The sequence below is a fragment of the Tachysurus vachellii genome, chromosome 26, assembly GCF_030014155.1.
Source record: "Tachysurus vachellii isolate PV-2020 chromosome 26, HZAU_Pvac_v1, whole genome shotgun sequence".
Taxonomy (NCBI): domain Eukaryota; kingdom Metazoa; phylum Chordata; class Actinopteri; order Siluriformes; family Bagridae; genus Tachysurus; species Tachysurus vachellii.
The window spans coordinates 9,575,242-9,588,277 of record NC_083485.1 but is presented as its reverse complement, the minus strand read 5'-3'; the positions used below and the strand labels follow the sequence as shown (position 1 = coordinate 9,588,277).

At 35.7% G+C, this 13,036-nt stretch overlaps 1 protein-coding gene across 2 annotated transcripts; it reads right to left on the bottom strand.

The window, feature by feature from the left end:
• Positions 1-780: 780 nt before the first annotated feature.
• On the bottom strand, positions 781-10,687 carry nherf4b (NHERF family PDZ scaffold protein 4b). Of its 2 annotated transcripts, XM_060862955.1 has the most exons (12): positions 10,564-10,687; positions 10,052-10,097; positions 9,055-9,086; positions 8,653-8,714; positions 8,205-8,416; positions 6,667-6,871; positions 4,827-4,963; positions 4,269-4,473; positions 3,711-3,907; positions 2,837-3,076; positions 1,757-1,978; positions 781-1,677 (listed from the first exon to the last, which is right to left on the bottom strand). In XM_060862955.1, exons 3-12 carry the CDS (start codon positions 9,066-9,068, stop codon positions 1,627-1,629), a joined length of 1,545 nt encoding a protein of 514 aa, XP_060718938.1. In that variant the 5' UTR covers positions 9,069-9,086; positions 10,052-10,097; positions 10,564-10,687; the 3' UTR covers positions 781-1,626. The 2 variants fall into 2 exon arrangements, with proteins under 2 accessions (XP_060718938.1, XP_060718939.1); XM_060862956.1 differs by lacking the exons at positions 10,052-10,097; positions 10,564-10,687 and having other exon boundaries at positions 9,055-10,013.
• Between the last annotated feature and the right edge of the window lie 2,349 nt (positions 10,688-13,036).

Genomic DNA, 13,036 nt, shown 5'->3' with positions numbered 1-13,036 from the left:
TACAAAGCATAAACTCACTCTCTCTTTCTACCGCTTATCCGAACTACCCCGGGTCACGGGGAGCCTGTGCCTATCTCAGGCGTCATCGGGCATCAAGGCAGGATACACCCTGGACGGAGTGCCAACCCATCGCAGGGCACACACACACACACTCTCATTCACTCACGCAATCACACACTACGGACAATTTTCCAGAGATGCCAATCAACCTACCATGCATGTCTTTGGACCGGGGGAGGAAACCGGAGTACCCGGAGGAAACCCCCGAGGCACGGGGAGAACATGCAAACTCCACACACACAAGGCGGAGGCAGGAATCATAATTTTCATAATTTCATGAATTATAATAACTTTTTTCAAGCTGAACATCATACAAACAATACTAAACATAATTATTTATATTTTAAAGGGTTTTAAATGTTCCCTTTTTTTTTTAAAACCCCTGCTCATCTTGTGTAATGCTTGAACACAAGCACATCATTTTGAAAACAAACTTTTTCTCTTTTCTTTTAAACATATTCTCTTTAAAATAGTTTCATTTAGATGAACCAACTTTAGTCTTAAACCTTTTCTCCTTCATCGATCTTATGAATCTTGTTACTATGCAGTGTGATATTGTGTGATAATATACATGGATAAAGTAGGAAAGTGTGTACAGGTGATAACATACCGCACATTGTCGCATTATATTTAATACCGTACAAATATAAACTCTAGACTTTTACGTATTTTTGCAATTCTCTGGTTAGACATTATTAAATGGAAAAAAGACATACGAAGTGAAAAAAAATGGTAGATTTTTAATGAGGTCCAAAATAAAAAGAAAGCTACATTTATAAATGTATTAAATGTTTATTAAAATGTTTTTTTGGAGGTAAATTACAAGAAATGTTAAAATACAAATCCACACAGAAGTGAAACAAAGGTCTTGGCATCTGAAGTCTTTCCCAGGAATATTGGGGATGAGACAATAATAAACTTTTGATGGGAAGCTAGTCCATTCCAGGGCACCATGCAAACACACACACACACACACACTAAATCATGGTGACATGAATGAGTTCTTTTCATTGTTCCTCTTTTGTATATAACGTTTACACTATATTTGGATATAACACTATAACATGAATTTTGTGGATTTTGTGTACGTAAATGATGTGTTTGAATTTGTAACTGCAGGAATTATTGGTGCTCCAAAGCACTGAGTATATAAAATATAAACTTTATTGGTTTACACAGAAACAGTAGCAATTTAAATGAAATCATTTTTCACAAATTCTGTGTAAACAGAAAGCTATGACATAATAAAGCATGAGGACACTATAGTGATATAGTGCCTATGCATTGCATTGATTTTGTGAGTGTTATTTTTAAAGTTTTGTATGTTATGCCAGAGTGTTGAGTATATTCACTGAAATTGAGAATAAAAACTTGTGTGCATGCATTTAAATCAGGGCAGAAAGAACAGTAGTAATAAGTATAAGCAAGCTGACAAAAAGTGCCAAGTTTTATTGAAAGGAACCAACAGTCATCTAAACTTCCACCCCAGCGATGTTACACGTTTCCCAGCATTGTTGTTCCATGAATCTGAATTCATTCCTTCGAATCCTCAGGAAGGAACTTGTGCTACTCACTGTGATTTGACTGTATGGGAGATGAGCTCTCGCAATCCTGTACCTGCAATAAATGAAGCTGATTTTTGTATAATAGCTGGCTATGGGTATTGCAAATTTGAGTATATTTAAGTAAATCCTACCTCCTTTGCAGCTACATTTTCAGCAGTGATGGGCTTTCCATTCTTTTTTGTCCATTCGTAACCTGTTCTGTCCATCACTAGCAAGGACAGAGAGCTGCCTCCTTTCTTCATGAGGAAAATCACATCTTCTAAACACTCCTCCTCTACGTTCTGTCCATTCACCTCCACCAGGACGTCACCCTCCTTGAGGCCAGAACTTTCTCCTGGACCTCTGGGTGCCACCTGCATTTAATATCATTTGAAAATAAGAGAATATAAAATAATAGTATAGTATAAAAGTAAGACATAAAACACAACAGGGCATGCCGTTCTCAGAAGTAAGTAAGAAAATTGGGATATTTTACTACCCCAAAGTTGCTTCTGTCCTCGTAATGTGTGCAAAATGTGTGCTATGATACACTATATGGCCAGTTTATGGACACCTGACCATCATACTCATATGTAGGCCTTCCCTAATCTGTTGCCACTGATTTGGAAGCTCACAATTCTATAAAATGGCTTTGTATGCTGTAGGATTCCAATTTCACTTCCCTGTATCTAAAAGGACCAAACTTGTTGAAGAGCAACAGCACCCCTTCCTGGCCGTAATGTACAACATCAGTGCCTGACCTCACTAATGCTCTTGTGGAAATCTAATGGAAATCTAAATCTAATAAAACTTTCTCAGAAGTGTGGAGGATATTGTAGCAACAAAGGAGAACTGAATCTGGAATGCGATGTTCAAAATGCATATTGGGTTTAATGATCAGGTGTCCAGATACTTTTGGCCATATAGTGTACTTTTGGACAGTATACAGTGTTTGAGTATAATCACTATTTTGTACTTGCTATATTGTAATAATAAGTTAGAGTATTGAATCTCCTACTTTGTTACTTTATCTATGCATATGTTGTTTACAGTTTTCTATTATACTTATAATTATTGGACCGTGTCTGTGTTGAAATTGTTATCAGTGCCCTATGACCTGCTGATTAAATATGTCCAAGGTCTGATTTAAAACAGTCACTGTGTTTCTGATTCTGATTCTGATTCTAAAAAAAAAAAAATGTCTGTTATAAAGACAGAGATTTGCTCTATACCCGGTTGATAAATGTGCCAGGTTTCTGTTGGACCCAACCCAAATGGAAGCCGAATCCCACGGGACTTCTCTGTAGCACACACAGTCTTGGTTTGGACTCTATTTCCAGCTCTTCCTGGGCTTCAGCTGAGGATTCTAACAGCTTCAGAGCCGCTGGACTCTGTTCCTGTGGAGTCGACTTTTCCTGCTGCTCCTTCCCAGAGGAATGATCTTCACAGAACAGCAGGGGAGAAAGACCCAGCTGAGAAAATATTACAGATGATAAAGTTGGATAAAGATAAAATGCTTTGGCGTGAGCTGTAAATCATAAAATATGACAAAGTAAGACAAACAAATGCATGGGATAAAATCAATACCTTTTAATTTATTGAAAGTGCATGGCATAGAGAAATTGGACTTCATTCAAATCTAATTGAATTAGAGTTCATTCGATTTAAATTTCATTTTAATTTGAATTCAATAGAAACATATTCTGTTTTTACCAGTTTAACGTTTAATCTTTAATTGTGGAAAAAAATCTGATCCAACAAATATAAAAAAATCGTTCATTCAATCTCTCACTTTCTTGGTACTTAATCAGAAAACCCCCCGCAATGTATCGTTTTACAGAGAAACTGGAAAATCTATCTTTCTTTCTTTGACTGAATTCAAATGTAACTAAAGAAACTATGGCATGAGTGAAGGAGTGTAAGTGATGAGCAAAATCATCATGTGAAAATATGCACAAGTTTAACCTACAGTTGTGTTACTTTAATGTAGCCCTTAAATAATCATTACCTCCAGGAATTTGTCAAACTCAAGGTAGATTTTATTCAAGGGAGTAAATAACTAATATTACAATATTGTGATATTCCTGATTTGTTAAACTCACCCACCTTAGTGTAGAAATCTAGGCTTTCTAGGGTCATGGTGGTGAAACTGACTCGATTTCCACTGTCTCTGACTTTGCTGACAACTTCGTCATGAGACAAATGATCAACAGACTCTCCGTTCACCTCCATCAGGATCTCTCCATCCTTAATATCTGCCTCTTCTGCAGGACTGCCAGCATCCACCTCCCGCACCATATGAACTAGATCCATACAAGCAGTAAATAGAATCCAATCTTATGACCAACTATAACTGGACACTAATGATAGTCTGCCTTTAACCTGGCTATATGAGGTCACATCTTACTGACCGATCCTGACACTTTCCACAATTCCACCGATTACTCCGAGCTTCATATTAAATGATGCACAGTATTTTGTCACTGTGTTTCAAAATATTCTCATTATTTTTCATATTCATATATTTCATCATCATATTTTTACCCAGCTCTACTTATTATTATAGAGTTTTAAAAGCTTTTTTACATGAACACATTGTCGTTTAGAAGCATGCGGTAAAACAATTATCACAATAACAATAGCACATGAATGCATGTCTCGCACCTGTGCGTCCTGTTGACATCTTTTCAAGCCTAAGCAGGAAGCCATAGCCATCTGGCCCCTGTTTCAGATATACTCTTTTGGGTTTGTATGGCATGCTCTGAGCTTCAGCCATAGCCGGCAGAATGGTCATGTTTCTACGGATGTAGCTCTTCTCACTCCTGCTGTCGATCACCAGCACAGTCATGTGATCACTGCATTTCTTCACCTAAACAAAACAATATTAAGAGTTAGCCATTGTTAGGCTGTGCTAATGTTACAGCTCTATTCAGTTAACAGGAACCATATAACAATAGATGTTAGATCTCCATTTTAGAATTTCTAAATTATCACTAGTACGCTAAATAGCTTTAATCTGATTATAAAATTGTGAGATTTAATCCTGATAAAGGCCAGGTGTAAAATGCTGAGTCTTTAAAGCTTAAGAAAATAAAATGTCAATGTAAATGTATGCATTGGACTTTGTTGCAATATTAATAAGTCAATTTTTTTGGGCACCCAAGACTCTCACTTACAGCAAATCCTAATTATGTTATCAAATAAGCACTTGTTCATGCCCACCATCTTGTTAATAGCAGAATGGGTAAGTTCACAAGCCATGGCACCATTAATCCAAAGGAGACGGTCTCCTTTTCTCAGTCCTGCTTTCTCAGCAGGGCCTCCTGTTATTGGATTTATAGAGAGCTTTCCTTTCTCACCTACAGAGGGCACACATTCACACATAAAATGAACTGGATTAAACCTTTAGAATGACAACCGTCATGTTTAATACACTGTATAGAGCAAATTGTTTATCTCTAGGTTCAAGGTATTTAAATCCAATCTTGGTTTTTCACAACCAAAAACATTTCATATTATCATATCAATTCTTTTGGCATCTGATTTGTTTACATCAGAGGTCATTTCAAAAAACTTGATTAAAAACAGGCTTATTTCAGCTTTAATTCACCACATCAGGTTTCCAGTTGGTAAAAAATTTACACCCATCTATCTGACTGTCTCTTTAAACAGTTTGGAAGGTTCCATCTGATTAGCCAACTGGCATTTGATTCGTAAATTGTATTGTTTTATTACAGTGTTTTAATCTCTGCTATTGCCTGCTTGAGTACTACAGTCATCTGACATCTTTTATGGATTCATGATACATGAAGTCCAGTTTCTCCATCAAAGCAATTTCCAAACAAATAAATGTACCTTGTGTTAGAATTTTTAAGTTCAACTGAAGAAGAAGTCAGAGCTGCATTATCAATACAATCTATGCAAATATAAAAAATCTTCGATGAACACAGTTTGAACTAAACTCCAAGGCATTGGGTACAGACGTAGAAGCCCATTTTATTAAACCAGCATAAAAAAAGAATCAACCAATCAATCAACCAACCAATCAATCAATCAATCAATCAATCAACAAAAAAATCAATCAATCAACCAATCCAAGCTGCTGGTGATCATCAGACTTTTGGAAGTGTATTCACTGGTCAATAGAAAGAAACAAAAATGTACTTGTTTGAACAAAATCAGTGATTTCAGGTTTGCTGGTGCACTATAGAAAATAAATACTACACATCATGAGGAAGGAGGATTACTGAAACAACGAAACAAAATCTCAAGACATCAGTCAGGAAGTTAAAACCTGGTCATAACAGGGTTTTCCAGCAGGGTATAGATCCGCAGTAAACCTAGGTTTTAACAAAATGGCTTAAAGACAACAAAATAAAAATAAACACTGAAGGTAAACATTGACCTGAATCCTAGAGAGAAATCATTGATTGACAAGACAATAAATGTCTAAGTAAGGAGGCCCAAATCCTTACACCAGTTCTGTCAGGATAAATGGGCAAAAATAATTGTGAGAAGCTTGTGGAAGGCTACAGCAGCAATACCATCACATACTAGTGGTATGTGGTAGCCTAGTGGTAGCCTAGTGGTAAAGGTATTGGGTTACCACTCAGAAGGCTGTGAGTTTGATTCCTACATCCACCAAAGTTGCCACTGCTGGGCCCCTGAGCAAGGCCCTTAATTGCTCAGTTGTATAAAAAAATGAGATAAATGTAAGTTGCTCTGGATAAGGGTGTCTGCTAAATGATGTAAATAAAAATAATAAAATACTACCAAAGTTTATGTTAACGTGTTATCCACTGAAAATCTGATTCAGTCAATAAAAGAAGAAATAAATCTGTCTCTTTGGAATCAACACCAAATGGAAATAAACTCATGAAATACACAGCAACATAGTAACATGGAATATATGAAGTATGAATGTCTTTAGCCTAGGTTTATGTAAACCTTTAACTTTACTGTACATTAACTGTACCACTAAAGCCTAAATCTGCACCCAGGACTGATGTCCTGTGTAGCTTACATATTCTTTAGATATGGCTCACCCTTTAAATATACTCACCCTCCACAGGATGGATGCTAAAGCCTAGACCGCTCGCAGGGTTTCTGATGACGTGGCAGAGCCGAGGTGGATTCCACTCCTCACCACGCTGAGCTTTGCACAATTCCTTCAGGTTCCAGCCCTGAGCCACGGCCTGCTCGTATTCATCACTGCTCAGCAACAGAAGGCACAGCTGAGGCCCAGTCACCCGGATCATGCGGGCAACCTGTAAAAAAAAAAAAAAAAGATAAAACAGATAAACAGATTTGTTAATTCTTTTGTTTTATTTGGGCCAAAATCACAAATGAGTAAAGTGGAATAAAGTAGAATTTTTTTTTACATACCATGTAGCTTAATTTCTCTAATAATTAAGCAAATTCCCATTATAAAATTTACATTCACAATACAAATAACATTATAAATTCACAAATGAATATCTGAAAAATGAAATTTTAATTTCACGTGTGAAAAACCTTAAAACCACTTTAAGCTTTAAAACCTAAAGCCCCTGACCATATAGTTTTAAACATAAAAAAACCTTGAGTATGATAATATCTAAATATCCAAATTTCTTAATATCTTTACCAATGTTAAACTCAAAACGACATGAAGACATCATGTACTACAATTTAATTATTGCTAAGTGCTTGATCAGAAGTATAAGGCCATGACAGATGTTTTTTTATTATAACATTATGAAATTGTATTATTCAAACGTGGAAAATGTCAGAAACTTGACTCTCGTGATCAACTGAAATAAAAAAGTATTATAGTTATTATACTTATACTTATTATACTTATGTACCATTTTACAGCACCAGGTGTCATGATTATGTCAGTTGTATTTCAGCCAATTACACTAATTCTTATTCCCTTCATTCTTAACAGACTTGTGAGGTATAATTTTACAATATTATCATATAGATTACTGCAATAAAACAGGGTATGTTGTGTAATAAAATATAGTGTATAGTGTATATAAAATGTTTAATTTTCTATGGTTGGGGTAAAAAAGGAGGTGATAAAAAGCTAAATATATTATACATATAAGTAAAATTTTTCTTGATACTTTGGAAGGACTGATATCACCCCTATTAAAAATAAACCAGTCCAACTTGGCCTTAACAGTTTTAACTGTGCAGAAGAAGAATGCAGGAAAAAGAAATTTAGAAATCTCTTAAGTGTTGCAGTTGCAGTTAGTGGTAAATTCACCACAGACGTTATAGATAGAAGCTACACAAAGAAGCTAATCATGAGAATAAATGGACATTAGTTATACAGTGGCATGTTTCCCTACTAGCTTCTTTAGGAAGCTAAGAACTACTTAGAAGATACCATAAGAGTATGGGTCAAGGACAAGGCATGACCAAATGACACCTTTCAGCCTTTGGACATAATTTTTCTTTCATTTAGAAAAAAAAAGGTCATTGTGACAAGACTAATAATAAAGCATTACATTTAGTGCTAGGTTGTGGCAACATAACTTAACTTAACATAACTATATTCCAGATATCTTGCTCAACTTCGGCTGCTGCCGTATATGATTTCTGACCTCTTACCTCCGTATGATCAACGTCGTCCACAAACTTTTCATTGACCTCTAGAAGTCGATCCCCATCCCTGAGTCCACTCTTCTCAGCCACTCCTAATAATTCTACCTGCCTGATCACATGACCTGGTAGTCCTTTCTCCAAGCGTAGATGGAAGCCGAAATTCTCTCCTTCTTCTCTTTTCAGCACACACAAATGGGGCACGGGGCCACTAATCTTCTCTACAGGTCAAGATTAGTCAAGATTAGATGATTCTTGAATGTAGTAATAGACTATAACAAGCTTTACTATTTCAGTTAGTCTAATGATCAGTTAGATTAGAATTTAAATGAGATATCTAAAGCTCAAACCATGTATTTGTGTAGCCATTCGATACTAATAAAAAGCTAAAGTTTTAAAGCTAAAGTCTAAAGTGGAAACAAGAAAACAAAAACGATATTAACTAAATTTTACATACCCACATCTTCAGAAATGACCATGGCTGGATTGTCGACTCCTTCCTTCGGATTGAAGACGAATCTACTCAGCACACGTCAATAGAAGTGTTTGTACCAATGATAAGCTCTCATAATTCTTATACTAAGAGCCAATGAAATATAAAGTGGCCCCATAAAACTATAAAGCATTCAGCTATCATCATAGTTACACACACACACACACACACACACACACACACACACACACACACACACACACACAATCAGGCTGAACATTATACAGTATGATGTGTCAGTATGTTTATCCCCATTACTGTGAAAGAGGGTTCAAGGTTGAATCATCAGATAGAGGCATAAATATGTGTTAGCCAGTGCACATAACTAATAAGAGTTCAAATGAAAAAAGGTTGGTTGTAACTTACGGAGTCAATTCCATAGCAATCCTATAGCGCTACTGTAAACAGAAAGACTACTGATTACGAATAGGGAAATTACAAGAATTAAAATACGCTAACCACAAAATTATTTTAAAATCTGCATACAAAAGACACAGGTTATGTACCAGACTGGTTGTTTAAATAGTAATACATAATATCGTTTCATTATGTATGCTCATTTCAAATCAGTCAGTCTGAACAAACATTTATGCCTCTCTCATGTATGTAACTGCCCAAACTGTCCTGAATGTCATAAATAAACAGTGATTATTTTGGCCCATGCCACATTTCAATAGGCTTTGTGAAAATATTCTAGCTGTCTGTGGTATCGAACATGTCCGATCAGTTTCATAAGCATCAAAGTGTAAAATTCTGACTGACTCAAGCCAAAGAAATTGGAAATACTATGATCCTATATCAAAATTAATTTTCCTGTTCATTGACCAAGCACCTAAAATCTTAAAATATTTAATATGAATGTAACAGCATGTCTTTAAATATCTGTAGTAAATGACAGCAAAGTCCAAGATTCATAGGTGAAGGACTTTTACTGTGTGTTATGACATGTCTCTAACAATGTGATAACACCTTCTGATTAAAATCAGCATGTTCACGTTCAAATCCATGAATTCTAGGTGTATTGGAGACATTAAGCCAATTTTTAGGACCACAAATGAAATCTTTGAAATGAAACAACACAAATCTGACTGTACCAACAGTACACAGTAACCGGCACATTTTTCAGTTCTTTTTTATAGAAGCTATATAAGATGAGAGAAAAGTACAAAATTATACAGGGCTCGGCAAACGTATCTTAAATGTAGAGGTCAAGGCAGATATTAAAGAAAACTTTATTTAAAGATAAAAAACTGTTAAATAATTCACAGATGATAAAAAATACACATGCTTGTATGTGTTAAAAACCAAATGCAGTATTCATTAAAAGCAAATACTATACATTTAATATAGAGAACAATCTAACCGGTTTTGTGTGCCGTACTCTCAAATCACTGAAATGTGCATTGTCTCTGTGAAGAAAAAAGATTTGTGTAAACATCAAACCATATCAAACAATATTTATAATATTAATACATGAAGCTTAGCTGCAGCAGCTGAACTTCCCTAACAAAGCAATTTTAACTTATATAAAGAGATTGTAATAGACATCGGATGTAAAGTAATCTTAGCATCCGAGGTTCCCAGAGATCAATTTTTATCTGTCATCTTCCGTCATGTATAATAAAACTTTGCGCATTGTCAGGATAACATAACTCTAAGATCAATGGATAAAATAAATCACATCATACTGTACATAAACACAACATCCTGCTGAAGAAAAAAACAGAAGGAACAAATTTACTCTTCAAATGAATATTTCATTAGGATCCGTAAGAAATGAAGCTATCGAGTCAATACTACTAATACTGAGCCATACAGTACAGGAGCATGAAGAAGGGAAGGAAGAAAACTAAAAAAAAATAGGTAATAAGTTACCTGTGGTCTCATAATGGCTGGAATGTGAGTGAGTGTGGAACTATCTGACTTTAAACAAAGTACCTCCTCTTTCAGGGCTACACACGGAACCAGGCTTCATTTAATGGTTAATCTCACTTCTGCTCTCTCTCTTTCTCTCTCTCTCTCTCTCTCTCTGTGTTGTTGTGTGTATAATATTATATTGGACATGCTGTAGCCTTCTCTCTCTCTCTCACACACACACACACACACACACACGAAACCGTAACAATAAAGGCCAAAGCTGGTGTAATTTATTGTTTATTGCTCTTACTGGAACAGGGTGTAATCTTAAATCACAACAAACCAGACCAGCAGCCTTGAACGGTTTTCAACACTGACTGGCATGCTGTACAAGCCTTCTTCTTCCTCTTCTTTTTCTTTATTTGATAGCTTATTGTTGAATACAGTGACGTTTTACAGTGCTTACATTTGTTGTAAAAGAATTATTGATTAATCATCTAAAGAAATTGAGACATCTGATATTGATAATAATTTTAACGTTTTTTATATATCATGTTTTGTAAAATTAAATGATAAAACATGATAGAGACTAAAGTCTGATCGTGCCTTTGTTTTTTAAGCATTCCTCATGTTGCTACTACTTCAAAGTGGCCTTGATGCTGTTATTACAGTGTGTTAGCACACAAAGCACAGAATGTACAATCCCCCCTCAGATTTTAACACTTAGACAATTTATCATTGTTCAGTATATTTTCATGACCGAAGGCTCTATTCAATCATTCAGAACACTGATACAAAGAATATTAGCAAAAAATGTATTGATAGCAACAGAAATTTGAATGTTTTGCATACTTTATCCAACGTTCAACCTTAATGAAATTCTGTGTTAATAAAAATTGTAATTTCTTTCAGAGAAAAACTACTAGAATAAAATCTTAACATTGATTTTTTTTTTTTATAAACTATAAAACTTCCCGCTACATAAATGCCCTTTTGTGTATAATGTGAGAATAGATCGCTATGCAACTGTTTCAGTTGTTTGATTAAGATATAATATTGAAATATGGATGGTGTCATTAAATGTGCTTTAAAAACAGAACTGCTTTAAAATACGAGTAGCATCTTGAAAGCAGGAAGCACTGAGGAGAGAGAATTTTGTTCCAGAGCTATGAAACTGAACAAATGCCACTTGCAGTAGACATACTTGTCACCCAGGTAAATAGCTGGTATAGATAAAGCAAAAATAAAACTTCTGCAGTGCTTCACATAGCCAATGTAGTTCCTTGCTAGACTATTAGGTGGGCGGTGCCATGCCATTTCTTTCCTAATGTGTTCTCACCTGTTGCTTGTTTCCCTTAATGTGCTGATTTATATATATATATATATATATATATATATATATATATATATATATATATATATATATATATATATATATATATCTGTCTTGTTTTCATGATAATTGTCAGTCAATATTTGATGTAATGTTGCGTGTAAGCTGTAAGGCCAGACCCTGTGCTAACCAGGTTCTGTTTCCATGTCAGTTATGATTTGCTTTCGTTATGTTACATGTAAGTTTGTTAGTTTTGTTTGTTAAATAAAAGAAGTGCATGCATCAAATCCTGCACATGGGTCTGACTTGTTAAATGCAGGAGATCAACGAAACCGCGCAGATTCGGGTTGATCGCAGCAACAGAGGTGATCGTCCGCAAACATTACAGAATGACTGGGGATGTGGTACTACCAAGTGCTCTACTACCAATCGGAAGGCTGTGAGCTCGATTCCCATGTCCAACAGGCTGTCACTGCTGGGCCCCTGAGCAAGCCCTTAACCCTCAATTGGTGTCTCTAAATGCTGTAAATGTAAATATATGACTGATTGTTCTTCACAGACCCAGTCAGATAGCTTTGTGCTGGTTCAAGGACTGTACCGGCATGGCTGAGGAAACACCTGCCAGACCGCCCTCTGGTGGTCTGGCAGGGAGCCATTCATGCTCCAGACACACATACATATTAAATTGCTTTTATTGTCACTTATATCGTGTTTATTGCCAGTGGTCAGAGTGTGTACCTGAAACTCACTGCACAAGATTGTGCCACAATGCTAACTTTAGCATTCCGTAGACATCATGATAATCCCTGCTACTGTTAACTATCAGGCTAGGAAACAAAATGAACAAACAAAATGATCAGCATTCTCTTACTGTCTTTTCTCTCAGCCATCAGTGAATCACCATCATTATATGGTGGTGATACAAAACCCCGGAAATAAGCAAAGTGTAAATGCCTTTTTAGCCAGCCAAGAGTCTATCTTGTCTTCTTTTAGGCCACTGTCGCTTGCAGAATCTTTCCAGTTCAGAGACGGATGTTTACATCAGAAGGCATTAAGGGTTTTCCTGAGGTTTTGTCCTATTATAGAATAAAATCTCTTTTTGCTTCAGATTTTTATATGATGTGTCATCTTTAAATGAAAAGAATAAATAAATGCTGA